At 43.9% G+C, this 16,583-nt stretch overlaps 8 protein-coding genes across 8 annotated transcripts; 6 read left to right on the top strand and 2 right to left on the bottom strand.

The window, feature by feature from the left end:
- Positions 1-62: 62 nt before the first annotated feature.
- On the top strand, positions 63-1,377 carry Bfra_000851 (uncharacterized protein; the record flags this gene model as incomplete). The annotated part of the gene is made up of 4 exons (XM_037331295.1): positions 63-272; positions 397-506; positions 555-741; positions 922-1,377. The coding sequence occupies 4 exons, from the start codon at positions 63-65 to the stop codon at positions 1,375-1,377; spliced, it is 963 nt and encodes a 320-aa protein (XP_037197628.1).
- Positions 1,378-2,461: 1,084 nt separating this feature from the next.
- Bfra_000850 (putative cytoskeleton-associated protein) lies at positions 2,462-3,494 on the top strand (the record flags this gene model as incomplete). Its single annotated transcript, XM_037331294.1, has 2 exons — positions 2,462-2,828; positions 2,893-3,494. The coding sequence occupies 2 exons, from the start codon at positions 2,462-2,464 to the stop codon at positions 3,492-3,494; spliced, it is 969 nt and encodes a 322-aa protein (XP_037197627.1).
- A 535-nt stretch (positions 3,495-4,029) lies between these two features.
- Bfra_000849 (uncharacterized protein) lies at positions 4,030-4,457 on the top strand (the record flags this gene model as incomplete). Its single annotated transcript, XM_037331293.1, has 3 exons — positions 4,030-4,174; positions 4,283-4,362; positions 4,386-4,457. 3 exons carry the CDS (start codon positions 4,030-4,032, stop codon positions 4,455-4,457), a joined length of 297 nt encoding a protein of 98 aa, XP_037197626.1.
- Positions 4,458-5,303: 846 nt separating this feature from the next.
- Positions 5,304-7,987, top strand: Bfra_000848 (putative cap-gly domain-containing protein; the record flags this gene model as incomplete). The annotated part of the gene is made up of 3 exons (XM_037331292.1): positions 5,304-5,824; positions 5,882-7,107; positions 7,155-7,987. The coding sequence occupies 3 exons, from the start codon at positions 5,304-5,306 to the stop codon at positions 7,985-7,987; spliced, it is 2,580 nt and encodes an 859-aa protein (XP_037197625.1).
- Positions 7,988-8,618: 631 nt separating this feature from the next.
- On the bottom strand, positions 8,619-9,550 carry Bfra_000847 (putative oxidoreductase - protein; the record flags this gene model as incomplete). Its single annotated transcript, XM_037331291.1, has 2 exons — positions 8,619-9,443; positions 9,509-9,550. 2 exons carry the CDS (start codon positions 9,548-9,550, stop codon positions 8,619-8,621), a joined length of 867 nt encoding a protein of 288 aa, XP_037197624.1.
- Positions 9,551-10,555: 1,005 nt separating this feature from the next.
- Positions 10,556-12,588, top strand: Bfra_000846 (putative ubiquitin-conjugating enzyme e2 protein; the record flags this gene model as incomplete). Its single annotated transcript, XM_037331290.1, has 2 exons — positions 10,556-11,837; positions 11,897-12,588. The coding sequence occupies 2 exons, from the start codon at positions 10,556-10,558 to the stop codon at positions 12,586-12,588; spliced, it is 1,974 nt and encodes a 657-aa protein (XP_037197623.1).
- Positions 12,589-12,973: 385 nt separating this feature from the next.
- Bfra_000845 (uncharacterized protein) lies at positions 12,974-13,632 on the bottom strand (the record flags this gene model as incomplete). Its single annotated transcript, XM_037331289.1, has 2 exons — positions 12,974-13,312; positions 13,528-13,632. The coding sequence occupies 2 exons, from the start codon at positions 13,630-13,632 to the stop codon at positions 12,974-12,976; spliced, it is 444 nt and encodes a 147-aa protein (XP_037197622.1).
- A 1,107-nt stretch (positions 13,633-14,739) lies between these two features.
- Bfra_000844 (uncharacterized protein) lies at positions 14,740-16,391 on the top strand (the record flags this gene model as incomplete). The annotated part of the gene is made up of 3 exons (XM_037331288.1): positions 14,740-15,629; positions 15,756-16,303; positions 16,366-16,391. The coding sequence occupies 3 exons, from the start codon at positions 14,740-14,742 to the stop codon at positions 16,389-16,391; spliced, it is 1,464 nt and encodes a 487-aa protein (XP_037197621.1).
- Between the last annotated feature and the right edge of the window lie 192 nt (positions 16,392-16,583).

Raw genomic sequence — 16,583 nt, 5'->3', positions numbered from 1 at the left:
CTTTATTTCACTGCGCTTCTTTCCCGTATGCTTTTTATTGATTGTTGGCCGAAGACACGATCATGTTTTCATTTCAGGGGCTTATGCTACAGTTGATGATAATAGCAGTATGTCGAGCCGAGATACTTTTCAAATCTCCTTCCATGGGAGAAGTTGTTGACCCAGGACCGTATAAAATTCGTGCGGGTGATAGCGGGATAGTGCCTACGCTGGGACAATTTGATGATGCGAGTTGGGAGGTTGTTCTTTTCACTGGAAATGATACTGCTCCAGTAAGTTTGTTTTCGCTTGGATGCATTCATACGGTTTATATATCGCAAGGAAGAGAAAGAGAAAGTTTAAATCCGGATCGATGAAGCAGATTGACGAAGCGATGCTGAATACATATATTTACAGTTTGAGCTTTATATATTCAAATTATCTGGATACCAAATGAGCAATCCAACGACTCAGTCCCCTCCGGTGAATATCAGAAACAGCTCAGGTCCGAACCTGGAAGACAAATAGTAAGATACCTGTTACACCCCTTTAGAACACCTACCAATACAGAATAGCTTTTTCGGGTACCGCTCCTATCTGACATCAAATGAATCTATTTGGATCACAGCCTACTCGGACCGATTTACTCTTACAAACATGACCGGTTCTTTGCCTGATGATGTGGTTACCGCGAATGACAATGTGAACTCGACAACTGCTCCAGAACGAACAATCTCTTGCGGCGCAAAGTCTGGAGGAGAGGTGAGTCTACCCGATCCACCAATCACTTTGCTTTAATTGCATACTTCTGTTCCCTGACCTCAAACTTTACCTCTGTCTTGCACTGCACATGCCCCTTTTGCTACATTATTGGCACTTCGTTTTCCTCGTTTCCTCCAGAAAATGTCCTCAAGGCGCAATACTGACCCTCATATCTTACAGTGTGACGAGAAGGTCTTAGAAAACCTGGGACTAGGATCAGTGACGACAAATACTCCAAGTGTCGGTACAACGGCCACAGCAACCACAGTAGGAACTGCACCAGAGAACACAACTTCCGATGCCAACAAAGATAGTGGTAAAAGATTAAGCCGTGGAGCATTTGCGGGGGTAGTCGTGGGTGTTGCGGTAGCAATATCGATCATGATTGCGGTGGGGGTGTTCTTTATAATGAAAGCCAAGAAGAAGAAGAACATGCCGAAACGAGAAACGATTAGAAATAATGAAAGTTTGACGAATCAGGAGTCGAATGCATTTCACAAAGGGAACGCTTACGGAGGAGTGATGAAGAAGAATGGGATCGAAGATTTGAGCAGACGAGAGGAGTTGGAAGATCGTAGAACGTATGAGATGAGTGCGGGTCACCATGGAGTAGCGGAGATGCCGGAAAACTCGTGAGCTCTATCAGGATAACAATAGACGTGGGATGACTAGGTATACTTCTAATAGCCACTTGTTCCATATACTAAACATGTGTATAGCGTCTTGATATTCTCAAAATACTGGCGATAAAAAACCTTGGGCTGGATGTCATTTGAAATCTTATACCCGCTTGGACAATCGCAGTGCTCTCACAGAACCACACTTCTTTGAATATCTAAAGACTTACAAATATTTGCTGTGATCCGCATCATTGCAACACTTCTTGGAATATGACACTCAGGTTCTCCAACAAGAGTAAATCATTTATTGATTAGACAATGTACAATCTTGAGTATGTGAATCCCTCTAACGCGAACAACCCTCCCGTATTTCTCCGCTTCTCATCTCATGATCCTTTACAATCATTTCGAGACGAAATCGGATATGATGCGTCACCATCTTTCGATTCGTCAATAAACTATCGGTGGAAAAGCTAGTTCGTGTATCAGCTCACCAAACTGAGTGTTGATCTTTCTGGTCGACTCTGGGCTCCGATGTAAGATCCCCTTCATGATTACAATTCTTTGTCGCAATTGGCGAATGCGTATGTTTATGTTGATCCCGACTTTTGATCGCTTAAACAGATCGCGAGTGCAGCCAGCTAGAAACCTATATCTTCAACAGTTCTTTCATCATCGACTGAATTATATTCCCCTAGGAAAGAAAGTGTTTGTGCATTTGGCTGTCAAATCCTATAACCTTGGGTTGATGAATGATGGGTTTGTGTACCTATTTGGGTTAAATGGACTGGTTGAAATATATATAAAAAATTGAATATGGAAGAAGGACTATCAGATCAGACATGATGAATGCTTCTTTGATCTCATAAGTGTCATATTTTTCGCAGTAATACGTAAACTTCAGAAGCTTCTGAACGCGCAACCCTAACGTTTAAACCCCGCAGAGGATGGATGATCCGATACCACAGTACCGGTACTACACGCGACTGCCCCACAAGAATTACCCTTCGTTCGTCAGCCTTGTGGCTTACGATTCTGAACAAATCAAACCATAATTCCCTTCATAACCACTTTCATCGCTGAATGTAGTTTCATCAAACATGGCGATGCTATCGCCGGTAGGACAGGAGCGATTGTTATTCTTAGGGCTGGGAATTACAACTTGTGCTGTTTTGGCCTTTGTGCGTCATCGCCTTGTTCATTTTCGGGAAGCTGCCACAATTCCACCTCCCGAGAGCAAATCGCATTTCATCGACCAGAAGACTGAAGATTCTTTAAACCTCAGTACATTGGAGAAGTTGATCAAGAATCCAAACTACGGAATTCAAGAGACTGCGTCGATCATTGTCTGCGAACGTGCTCTGCACAATGAATACGCCATTAACAGCCTACTTCATGAAATTAGTCAACCAGAATACGGCAAACGAGCGATAGCAGTTCGAGCATTTATCTTGATTGTGAACAATTGTGTGTATTTCTACTCTCAATCCCCCGCTTACTTTTCTATTTCATCAAACTTATCCTGTTCTAGCGACTGTCAAACGCATACACAAGCCCGAAACATATGAAGCATTGGTCACAAGCTTGGAATATTCTGTTGAGGATTACGTACACCATGAATACGACCCAGATTGGGATAACTGGCCCCTTCGCGACACAGCGGAAAAAAGCTGCCTCATGATTATATACGAATTGATTTACAAATACGGTGTTCAGGAACTTCTAAACGCTGGGTTTATAGAACGTTGGTTGGTGAAAGAGCCTTGGGGTGTAACCACAGAGGAACGTTCAATTAATTTTATGGACTCACTCAACAAAGAGAAGAGCTTGAATCGAGTGATTGTGCCACTGTTTCATGACGAAAGGGGCAGGAAAATGTTAGAGGGAGCGAAACTTCTACCCGCAAGTCCTGATTCAGCTGCAAGGCACCTTGCGATGGATGAGATTGAGGATCAAGACATGGAGGATTTCGATAGCAATTATGCCGAGAGAAGGCCAAGGGATCAGACTACGGCAGAAGATTATCTCAGAAGACGCCATAGGGAGGCCATGGTTCTGAACGATGGCACAAGGCCCTTCGAAAGAGGCGACATTTATGAAAATCAACAAAGACCTAGGGGGTCTATGGAATGAAATAAAAATCTTCATGCAAGAAGAAAATCGAACGACTTCAGGCAAAGTCAAAAGGTTTGCTTCGGCAACCTACATACCCAAGTAGTCATTCTCTGAGGTACGTTCTACATTGGAACAATAATACATAATATCGCCTTGCTCTTGTGGTTTCTATATAAGTAACTCACTGATCTGGATGATGGCTATAGAAAATATCAGTTTTCATGTGTCTATATAGCATGAGCGACAGAGCGACAGGACTATGACATTACGACACCCATAGCTTTAGGGGCTGAAATTTCGAGCTCCTACAATTGCCTGCCTAGATTAAGGTTAGCAAGGGTGAAGCTATCGGATATCTTGACATTGAAGTTAAAGGGTATCAGACAGAGGATGTGTTAGCTTTAACTTAAAGCCTTTAAGTTACAAGAAAATCCAAGTTCTATTTAATGGCAATAATTTCTTCCAAACTGAGTGATGTCCTAGATTCCTAATGCACTTTACATGATACAAAATATCAGTTCAGAGCTCAGCGCTCAGATGACGGACTATTATGATGCTTACCCGTACCTGTCTGTACATGTCTGTACCTGCATCAATTGCAAGGACCAGGGGCCATTCTGACATCAAAACAATGTTGGACAAGCAACCAAATGGAAGATTCTCCAGAACTGTGAATTCCTACATCGATGAAGTCGTAGGTAATAGAATACTGAGCCCTTGAAGCTTGCATGTGCTTTATCCACTCATTGCTAGGTGTCTAAACAGTACGATGTGTACTTCCTGTGAAGGTTGATTTCAATATTTAGGTGGTACCCTGAGATACAATACTCGTATCTATATTAAGATCCCCACACATTCCGATAGGCAGAGATACCTCGAACCACTGGTAGATTCAATCAGATTTATCAGTTCATGAGAGACATATTAGCAAAAGCATTGATCACTGAAAGATACTACAGGACATCGTTTGAATGGGGGTAATATAGAATCGCCCAATATAGACAATCATCTGAAGCTTAAAAAGAAGGACCATGAGGCGTTTCGCTGGGCCATCTAATTAACGATGATGAGGACAACTGCTTCATGTCCTTTCCAGCAGAATAGGAATAGTGGATTAGATCGGATAGGTATGTAATATACACCTGCAGAAGCTTCGTGATGGGGGCCCGGACTATGCTTCCATAGGAAACGGTAGAATGATCTTGCAGAACAAGGAATGAGGAACCACAATTTGATTACACTCATGCCCACTGATGCCATTGGCTATGTTGCCGTATTGAATGTTGACTTTGATCTTCTTCCACTCTCAAGTTCACCGTGATGCTTCCTTCTGCTACAGGGGTCGGATCAATATGCCTATAAACAAACATATGTACCGGCGTTGATCTCTCCTGCAGACTGCATTTGCATTTGCACTTGCGTTCCTCGTTCTCCTGCCGTTTCCCAGTCTTCTTCTACTAGCTATAGGTGAAGGAGATAACTTCTACGTGCCTGCCATATCCCTCACCTCTTCTCCCCCACAAGTTCATTCATAATCCTTTCTTCCTCTTGTTCTATCTAGCATTACCTTGCAATTCTTAGTAACGACCGTGGACATCAATCAATGAAAAGAACGACAAATCATCTTATAATAATTATCCCAACCTTTCGTTGTGCAAATTCGAATTGAATATTCACTCGGCTTTATTTTGAGAGACAAAGTAAAAGTTAATTGTATAGGGGCTTTTACCAGACAATCAAGAACGTTGATTGGCTCACGTTGGTGAATTGTGAGGGGTGGTTATACAGAAAACAATAATAGGGAGTATTTTGGGTGGATTGGTACAAATGTCTACCACAAGAATCTCAACACCGAAAAGGTCACCCAAAAAATCGACTTTCGTCAAAACTGGAATTTTGAGTACCAAATCAACACCCAATCTCAACGCCTCCTATAATTTGGCATTACTACAAGCTTCAGGAGCTACACCCGTTCCTGCATATCTGCCCAATAACGGTCAAGGTTTTGCTTTGAATTATCCTAGGTCGCAACCATCTCGACAAGTCTCACTCGCTTCCCTTACCTCGAACTCACTTGCGACAATCCCAGATGCAAGCAAGAGATACCCTCTTTCTACAGTTTTTGATGAGGATATGCCAACAGTAGGCAACATGCTACCATACACACCTGCTCGAGCTGGCGGTGGGCCCGAGGAACTAGAGGTTGGTGATATAGTCGATGTACCAGGTAACATGTATGGCATTGTCAAATTTGTTGGCAGTGTGCAAGGCAAAAAGGGTGTATTTGCTGGAGTAGAATTAAGTGAAATGTTTGCTTCGAAAGGGAAAAACAATGGAGATGTTGACGGGTGAGGCATTCAAGCATTTACGTCTGCAGACAATGAACTGATTGATGTTCGATGCAGAATTCACTACTTCGACACCACAATCGACGGTGCTGGAATTTTTCTCCCAGTTAACAGGGCGAAAAGACGTAGCATTCCTTCTTCGCACGATGAGTCATTTCCCCTTTCACCGGCTTCTCCATCGATGGGCAATAGGGCTGGGAGATTAGGATCAGAGTTAAATGGTCAACCAACACCTTTGTTACCAAAGTTCAGTCAATCTGTTGGTCCAGGCAGAGCAGTAAACCCATATGTTCAAAAGACACGACCATCCATATCTACACCTACCACGTCAAGACCAGAGTCACCAGTTCGAAGAGCGCCCAATGCTAACCCATCATTAAATACACCTGCACAAAGAGTTCCATCTCGATATGCAAGTCCTGCACAGGCAAACTTTGGACAGAGCGTTAGAGGAACACAGGATTCTAGAGATCCAAGTAAGAAAGTTGGTTATACCCCCCGAAATGGTATGAAAACACCAGTACCTCCACGAAGTGTTTCCGCACTTGGAACGGGGAATAGACCTGCACCAATGAACTCGATGAATTACAGTGATGAAGAGACACCTCCTGCAGAGATCGCACGCACGGCAACAAACGGAAGCGTTGGCTCAGTCTCTTCCTTTAACGCCAAATTACGTCCTGCATCAAGATCCGCATCGCGTACAACCTCCCGAGCTACTGACGACGAATTTGAGCGATTGAGAAGTCTGTTAGAAGATCGAGATAGGGAAATTAAAGAGCAGGCTTCTATTATAGAAGACATGGAGAAAACTCTCAGCGAAGCACAATCGTTGATGGAGAACAATAATGAGAACGCAAGTGGTAGACATAGTCGGGGAAGTGTGGATGACAAAGACGCAACACAGTTGAGGGCAATAATACGTGAAAAGAACGACAAAATCGCCATGCTGACTGCCGAGTTTGATCAGCATCGAGCTGATTTCAGAAGCACGATAGACACGCTCGAAATGGCCGGTGCGGAAACCGAGCGAGTGTATGATGAGCGCATGCGTGCTCTTGTAATGGAACTCGATACCATGCACGAGAATAGTCACGATGTAAAGCACGTTGCTGTACAACTGAAACAGCTAGAAGAGCTCGTTCAAGAGCTCGAGGAGGGTCTTGAAGATGCACGACGTGGTGAAGCCGAAGCTCGGGGTGAAGTTGAGTTCTTGCGTGGAGAGGTCGAGAGAACTCGATCTGAACTCCGCCGCGAGCGAGAGAAGACTGCCGAAGCTCTTAGTAACGCAAACTCTCCTGCGAGCGCAAGTGCGGAACACATTCCAAAGAGATTGCGCAAAGAGATGATGAAATTCGTGGATTGAAAGCCATCATCCACTCGCTCAGCAGAGATGCCATACCTGATGGGAATTTCTCGGACCAGGACACAACACCAAACATTCTACGACCTGGACTCAGTCGAAGCCGTACAGAAAGCGCTTCAGTTTCTGAGGAGGAGCGCCGTATCCGGGAGAAGCTAGAACGGGAAGTGAGTGAGCTCCGTGCTCTAGTAGAAAGCAAAGGCAATAAAGAAGAACAAATGGAGCGCGAGTTAGAGGGACTACGAAGGGGAAGTGTTAGTAATCCTACTACGCATCGTACTAGTGCCATGAGCAGTGGAACTGTGACTCAGGATAGAAATTCTCTCCAAGATACTAAGAGCACAGTTGCAAGCTGGCGAGAACGTGGAACCTCAGATGCTCACCGCAACAATCTGGAGACAATGCCTGAGAATGACAGCTACTCCTCTGCAGCTGAGGATTTCTGTGAATTGTGCGAAACTTCAGGTCATGATGTCCTACATTGCCCGATGTTTGGCCCCAATGGTAACAGCAGCAATTCTAAGGATGAGTCTCCTAAACAGCAACGAACAGGAAAGGATGTTGTCATGGAGGGACTTAAATTATCTCCCAAACCATCCCAAGAAGAATACGAACCGGCACCGTTAGCGCCAGCCAAGAAATCGCCTGATGCATCGCCTATCAAAACTATTCCCAACCTCATGGAACCAGGAGCTGCACCAGGAAAGGAAAGTGGAGTAATTAATATGGATAAATGGTGCGGCGTATGTGAACGGGACGGACATGACAGTATTGATTGTCCTTTTGAAGATGCTTTTTAGGAGACTACTGTTCCAGATGTTTCAGGATAAGCTATCACAACGTCTTTTTTTATAACTTTTCTTTGTTAGTCATAGGCAAGGCCGCATTGCATTGCAGGAGTGCTGTCCGTCTGCGATATACCCTTTCGGTTCTCTATTTCAGGTATGCTTTCCATGCGACAAGTCAGGGGAAAGATGATGTTTTCACGAGGATTGGATGAGGTGAAACTGGGTTGAATCTGGGGGAGGGGAGGGGAGGTTAACATGAGTTGAACGGACGTAATGATCATGTAGTATACTTTCACAAATTAATGATCCAAATGCAGAATTTGATTTTGGATGGAAGTGCTCCTCCTTTCTTGGCATGTGAAATGTTTGTTATTGAATGATCATGTGGATAAGATCCATCATGATTGTGATTGCAGCTGGGATTGGTGAGATTACTGATATGAATGTGTAGCGGGGAAGAGGGAGTTCTCAGACCAGTCTCTTTCGTCGCCGGATGATCACTACTGCGATGAATCACTAGGGAAGGGGATTATGCGCAGTGGCAAATATGTTTACGTATATTAACAGTATATTCAGACAGTTTCCATAACGCCATCTTCAACGCCCATAATATCTCCAACCGACATAGTACAATAGATGCTCATCATGACTTTTCCACTTCACACGTAACTCTTACCAATTCCTCCAATTCTTCTAGTGATATCTCCTTGATTCCAAAAACACTATTATGCACGCGCTCGAAATTTCCTCCGAAATTAAAACTTGAGTCTGAATCTGAGCTTACGTCGGTGCGGATATCCCATTGTTGACCGGGTGTGAGGGATTGGGCGATTGATAAAAGTTTTGCATGGGAGATATCAATATCTTTGATACGGATGGGTCGATTTGCCGTTTCGCGAGGGTGAGTGAGAATTCTCCGGACGGCTTTGGAAAGACTTGGAAGAGTGGTGAGGGAGATAGGGGTGGTTTTTAATTGGGGGTTGAGGATCGCGGTGCGGGTTTGGAAATCGAAGAAGAGGTTGTTTTTGAGGGATAGTTCGAGGATGGGGTTGCTGAAGAGGAGGGTATAGCTTAGAGAGGTGTGGGTGGCTTGCTCTTTGAGGTATTCCTCGATGGCGATTTTTTGGGCGAAGCGTTGGTTGCTGTGGGAGAGCTGGTGGATGCTGGGGGAATAGAAATCATAGCTGTATTCCGAGGGCAGAAATCGGTGCACGTGGGCTTGGATGCAGGCGTCTATGAGGAGTTTTTGGGTGGGGATGGCGCTGGGGGAGAGGGCGGAAATGACGGCGTCTTGGTCGGTTAGGGCTTGGGTTAGAGAGGTGAGAGAGGTATAGTCGACTTGGATCACTTTGAGCGTGGGTGAGAATAGTGATTGGTAGGTGGTGGAATCACGGGTTAGGATTGTGATATCGAATAGTTCGGATTTGAGGAGCTCAGCGGCGATTGCTTGGCCTACTGGGCCGGATGCCTGGGGTTTGTTATTTGAGAGGGGTTGTGGAGAAGGGGGGGTGGGAATGAGAAGGGGGGACTAACGCCAGCTAGAGCGACTTTTTTGATGGTTGTGTCGAATGGCATGATGAGGAAATCGCGATTTGAGTAGATGTGATGAATACAACAATATAAACGCCTGTGAGATTGCAATAAGAGAATTTCAGATAGAAAATAGAACTTGGGATACTTTTCTTTGCTTTTATACCATATCTTTCTTGCAACTGGTCATGTCTGGTTGTGCAGAATGTGGGCTGATGAAATCACACCACTGAGTGTTCCGATTCATCAACGTCCAAGAATCAGCACGCTTGGATTTATAAATTGCATCGCTCTTGGCGGGATGGATATCAAGTTTATTAGTCGTGAAGACTTTTCGTCGACTACTATAATGGTTCGATGGTATTTTGTTTTCCGGATTTTTTGGTCCTGCATTTCGCTGAGTCTTGCTGGTCCATATGTTACATTCTCCAGTCTGGGCGTGGACAGGGGGTGAAGAGCAGTAATCCGCGATGTATCAAAACATTCTTCATCTCACCCTGTTTTTGTTGCTCACTCACATTTTGGTTTAAGAAAGTTCAAAGTTCAATGAGACAATAAGTCGGTTGTTTTATACCTCTTGTAGTTGTCGATTGATAGGTAGAACAGATGCTAGAACCGATCAGGGATAGTGGAATGATGAGCTCCCAAAGCTCTTGCTCGCTTGCTGAGCACTACTTATAATCTCCTACTTGCCTAGCTGGGTAGTATCATCTACCATTCATTCACGACAGTAGTTTCCTGTTCTGTTTCTTAGGATCTGAAATCCATAGTGCCTCCCCAAAACGATTCAAAATGGCATTGATCTTTATTTACTCGTCTCGTTGCATTTTCCTTCACTCATCCCACAATCTTCATCCCTTACAATTCATACCAGATCAGATTTTTGGAAGAAATAGTTGACATCTCATCACTCGGTCTTTTGACCTGTTAATTCTTCTTTAATTTCGGAAAGCAAACTGAAAGCATACGAAACTTCAACTTGGCAGTCTTGGTTGTACAAAAAAGATTGTCGCCTACGATTTTTTACAGTCATATTAACTTAAGGTCAATATGGCAGAGGATCCCAATATCTTCGAGCCTTGGACTGACTCCAAGGAGGAACTCGGGTTGAATCAGCAGTCCAAGTCTACGTCTATGTCTACGTCCAATCCCAATCCTGATACCAAAACAACTGCACCCTGTGGAGAGAAATTATCGAAGATTCGGAATAGTCATAAGAATCATACCCTTCGAGCCATCCGATTTCATTTTGATGAAACGCCACTCACTGTGCTGAAGGTTAGTAGGGAAAAGGGTGAATATGATCGTATCAGGAATTTATGTTTAGAATACGAAGCTATTAATGCCGATGATACAACTCCTTATCTTAGTGTCTGTCCTGCTTCTCTTTATAGTAGTAGAGTTGGTGGATTTGGAAATGTTTTTGACCCTACAAATGCAATCGCCTGCATTGAGGGACCCTCTGAGAGCCCGTACGCTGGAGGTATCTTCTTTCTACACATTTATTTTCCTATTCTATATCCTGGACGGCCTATGAAAGTGCGCTTTTTGACACAGATTCATCACCCGAGTATCAGTGCAGGTATAGATCTCCGCCTGCCAAGTATTACAACTGAATGGCTTCCGGAGACTTCTTTACAAAGTGTTCTTTTGTCGATATTCTCACTGCTTAGGGAACCCAAGCTGGATGATGATTCTGTACCTGAGATAGCGAAGGAATATATCGATGATTACAACGGGTTCTTCGAAAAGGCACAAATTTCCACAATCAAACATGCGTCAAAGAAGCGACTGGATGTGAGAAAATTGGTAATAGATTGGATACAAGACTACGTGACCTTTGATTACGCCGTTGCTTCATGTAATAAGGCTCTCTTGCTGTGGCGTCAGAACATATGGGAGGCATTACCAAAAGATGGTAGCCGCGAGGACGTTCAGTTGCAATGCGTCATACCAGACTCTGCCATAATAACCATATCTCAGAACCTGAGGAGATTGTGTACTAGCGAAATCAGACTTGAGGAACTGGACTTGAGGGAATGGGGTAGACGTGAGCTGTATTCAAGAGATCATTCCCAGTCATCGCTCGGAAATACACTGGTTGCAGTGTGGCTCAAGCTTCAAGATGAGAAGAGAGGCATTGAAGACGATAATGATATCGTTCCTGGTGGGGCCTCAAATGATACTGTTGAAGCATGTCAGCTTATGTTTAGGCAGTGGCGTGATGACGTATGGGAAGCGTACCCAAAGAATACCTTCAAAGACCGTGAATCCGTCATACCAGATTCTGCTATCCTCACCATATCTAACAACCTGGAAAAAATAGGCTCCGGTCATATCAAACTTGAGCATCTGGACTTGGGGAATGGGACCACAGCACGCAATTTTTAGCTGAAGACAATAAGTTTTGTATTCGGAAATCGCTTCAAGACGTGTGGGAGGATTACGTCGAAGCAAGAGAGGAAACTACAAGTACAACTGTTCCAGAAGGCGGTCACGGTTCAAAGGCTGAAGGCCCGAAATCTCCCCGGAGACTTCAACTTGGTTTCGAGCCTGAAAAGAAACCATCGCCTATCAGATGGGTTGGTATCCGTTCTGGTAATACTAGAAGCTCAAGGTCCAAGCCAGAACTACGAGTTACAAAAAGTGAAGCGAGTACCAAGGTCAACAGCTCAAGGTCCACACAGGAACTACGAGCTACAGGAAGTAAACCGGGTTCCAAGTTCATGAACTCAAAGTCCAAGCGGAATTTCATAATTACAAGAGAGGATCCTGGTGCCAAAGCTAGCAGCTCAAATTCTGTTCAAGGAGCAGGAATCGCAGAAGATAGACTCGGCTCAGAGATCAGAAGCCCAAACTCTAATAAGGGATCACAAATTACAAAAAGTGATCCTGATCCCGACATGCAAGATTTAAAGTCTGAAGTTGAAAGGCTTAACTTACCAACTTCGGAAGATGATCTCAGTCCCATGGCTGAAGGTTCAAAGTCTGGCCAGGGATTACAAGCTACAGGGGGTGAGGAGACCAACAAAGGTCTCAAGGGAGACAGCAAAGGCAAAGGCAAGGGCTCTGTCACAAATTAAATGAAGATCTTCGATCAACTTGCGTACTGATGATATACCATCGGGTTTATTGCGACCATCACAATCACCATACTCTGGCACAACATGGAAAAATATTTTTTTATTGGCCCAGACAGGCTTCCTTGCACAGAAACAATGACATTGATAGTACCAATATGATACGGACATTCTGTCTCACGAATAAGATCGAATGTTTCTGTATAGACAAGCCGAATCATACGAACACCCGATGTTCGATCGTTGAACTTTTCATTTTTTAACCTTTTGTCTTTTTTCACCAAAATATTGTAAGTTTCTCTGGGTGTTGGAAAAAAGTTTGAGAACAGAAAAACTAATCTGAACCTCAGCAATATCAAACTCCTCATCCGCAGTTCGTCTTAAGAAACTAGCTGTATGTTCCGGGTTCCTTGAAAAAGGGATTGTGTTCGCAGAACACCTGCTCTCCATTCATAACCCCTCCTGAAGTTCGAGCCTCGGCTATCATAAATTCCTGCAAAGATTTAGGAATCTCTAATTCATCTCCACATATCAAATAAACTGATGGGATCACCAAATAGGCAGCCAAAGTAGCTTCTATTTGGAAGCTGGCCACACTTTGTAGTTTTAGCTTGGACTCGTAATCCCTGGCCATTGTATCATTAAGATCATGGTAATATTTGTGTCTAGCGTTTATTGCTGGGATGAAACCATTCTGATAATCACAGTTGGTGTTTATAGTCCACCTCTATTGAATTCAGATAAAGACTTTCACTTTCAAATTACTACCATAGCTTCTCCCACCAGTGACTGCCTGAAGACTATTACCCTTCGGAACTACAAAAATACATTTGAAAGCTAATTTCACCACCACGCCGAACTTTCCTTCTTTAATCCTCTCAGTAAGGCTCACCCCATCAAGAGCACTTGTCATAGATACTGCGCCTAGGAATAACTACATACTATGATTTCTTTTCCCGCGTCGATCTCTTTCTGTGCGATATTTCTGATAGCGGTTATATCGTCTGTGAGATCAGTGGTGGGGATGATACTACCTGTAGAGGACATAGCGATAGTTATACATGGGTAATTGATTACTTGGCAGGAAATAGAGGAGTTGTGTCAAGCGCCGTGGATGAATATTAGTGTGGGTGGTATGCTGGGGAGGTATGATGGTGCAGGTGTTAATGTGGTATGATATGTAGAGAAGAGAAGAGTGAGGGAGAGATGGAGGGGGATGGGGAAGAGGGGGTGGTGGTTGATTAGAGATTGTGATAACTATGGATTTTTCGAAGCTGAGAAACGTTTACATATGAATAGTGGAGGAGCTGTTGAACGTCTAGATAGCTTGGCATCACTAGAGTCAACACTACTATATCCATTGAAGAATACACGATTGGAGACATCGCAAATCAGAAGTTTCTGCCTGTTACTCCTTTGTGCTATCCATTTGAAATATGGTTACAGGCTAGCGCTTGTCATTTTTTCACTTCGGATTTTGAGAGATAATAGGGGTAGGGTCTTGGCGTTTTTTAAACGGGGTGATGGAAGAAATAGCCATATTCCGTACATTTCGCCTACGAAGTTATTTCTCACAAATCGACTTTCGCAAGTTGCAAATCATCGAATCACTTTGTTGGATTTTGAAATATCAAACTCCCCTATCTCCTTTCGTTCCCGCGTGCCATAGCTCTATCCTGACATTGCCAGTTTCTACTCTGCATCATTCGTTTTAACTTGGTATAGTTGATCTCATAGTATGCATGCTCCAACATTCTTTTGAAATGATGAGTAATCGGTGTCTTCCAATTGATCTTGATGGTATAACTTTTTCAAAAGTCATTTGGCTCTTGGCAGCTCGGCAGCGTGGCATTGCTGACATGATTCTTTGTTTCTTAAGACTCGCGCATCAAAGAATCATAACGAAATCTCCATACCATGAACCAAAACTTTGCTTTCTTTCGGAGAAAATTACACCCCTGACAAATCAGTGCTTTTCTTTCATTCTAGAATATTTCCTCTTCTATCCTTCATTAAGCGTAGGCCATTTTCCTTCTTTGTCTGTGTAAATTTCCTATTAGCCGAGTGGCTAGAATACATATTTCGGAAAGCGCCTATGCCAATTTTCTCGAATCAAGATCACTCCGTTTGCGTTCGTTTTCGGTGTCATTATTCATGGCGTACCAATCGCCATCTAAGGAGCAGTTTCGGGCTTCATTGCCACCGACTCCTTTAACAGATAGGCATTCTCTTTCGCACTCGAGATCTCAATCTCAACTAGAGACAAGCGCGCACGCAAAATTAGGACCATGGGCACAGTGGGGTCATACATCTGCTTCTTTGAGTGGCTTGGAAACTATGAAACGGCCTCAATTGAAACATAGTCAAACTACGGGTGATAAGTTGCACTTCAATAGGGATCCACTGCCAGCAATTCCTAGTGTTCTAGCGAAGAAGTTGGGCAGGGGGAGTAGGAGGCTCGACGGGAGATTGAATGAGTATGGAGATCCTGTTCCAAAACCTTCTATGGACATTTCTGTCTCAACGAAGTACGATGATGATATTGATATTGAGGGAAGCGAAGGTCCTCAGAGAGTGGCAAGAATCCATTCTTCGCCCGATACTAGGACATTACCTCCACCCCCCGATCCACCCTTGACAAAGTCGGCAACGAAGGTGATGCAGAGAACGGGCTACGACCCGACTATGGAAATAAGAGAAGGAAGAAGTCGACAGTTACCGTTAGCTACGGATAACTCTGACAGTTCTGGTAGCATTTACAGCCAAGAAGATACTATAAATTCACACATGGCTCACCAGAGCCAAACTATTGGTTCTGCTCCTGTTTCTCCGATGCAGCGGGATGAAGGAAGCTCGTACTTCTCGAACTACATGCCTAGTAATGCATCGAGCCCGGCCACGTCTTCACCGAGATCATTAGTAATATCGTCAGAATATAAAGAACGAGTGTCAAGGTTCATGCAAGGTCATTTAGAAGATCTCAATACTAGTCAAGATCTGTCATACACTAGTGGTCTCGAGGACTTGATAGATCAAGGAGTACCGTACGAACATCGGAATGGGCGCGAATATCCACTCAGACATAAGGCTCATAACGATGATGTCGCGCTAATGCCACCACCACTCTCATTGCCAACAAAGAGAAGTTGACAAAGCTATTTCTGCGAAAGCCCAGATGATTGGGAGCCACGAACCCCGGTTGCTCCATTTTTGGGTAGCGAAGAGCAGCAGAGTTTTCATAGACCCTCTGCAGTCTCACATACATCATCCATGGCACCACCGAATATAATAATACCAGAATCAAATAAGCCTCGAAAGAGAGATTTTTCAAGTGGTCAACACCCCCTGAAGAGTCCTTTTCCATTTCTCTCAACTAACAAGCTACCGGATTCTCCAAGAGCGACAGGTCCAACAGGGTCATTGGGGGGAAAATTATCGGGTGCTTTAAAACGGCTTTCCGGAAGCACGAAGATGTCGCCAACAGAAGGCAATGAAATAATTTCCAATGCTAGTCGAAGTGCAACAGGCCCAGATACGCCCATGCCGAGAAAATCGGGATTCATGGGGATCAAAGGGGCTCCGGTTGTGATACAGAAAGGTAATGAGCATTTTCATGAAGTGGTAGAGAAGGTAAAATTGAAAGTCAATAAGAAAGAGAGGAGGAGAAGGGAATTGAAGAAGCAAATACTGGTTGTTGGGATTATGGATCAGACACCAGGTTAGTTACTGATCTCCATGAGTGATTCTGGCATGCACAATACTAATTGCTTTTGTGAATAGACGGACGAACATCTGAATGGCTTTGATATGAACATAAAGTTATAGAATGTGGGAGAAAGCAATACAGAAGTCCTTTCCCAGGGCTTCAAATAGACTGCGGTTTTGGGGGGCCAGGCTGGAGTATTGTCTGTAGCATGGTATGGCTAACGCTATGCTTTCAAGAAGGTCAAACAGAGGCCGACTTCCTGTTGCACAGGTATCAAATGTGTATATGGATA

Source organism: Botrytis fragariae, assembly GCF_013461495.1.
Source record: "Botrytis fragariae strain BVB16 chromosome Unknown tig00000001, whole genome shotgun sequence".
Lineage (NCBI taxonomy): Eukaryota > Fungi > Ascomycota > Leotiomycetes > Helotiales > Sclerotiniaceae > Botrytis > Botrytis fragariae.
This window is presented reverse-complemented; position numbering and strand designations above follow the sequence as displayed.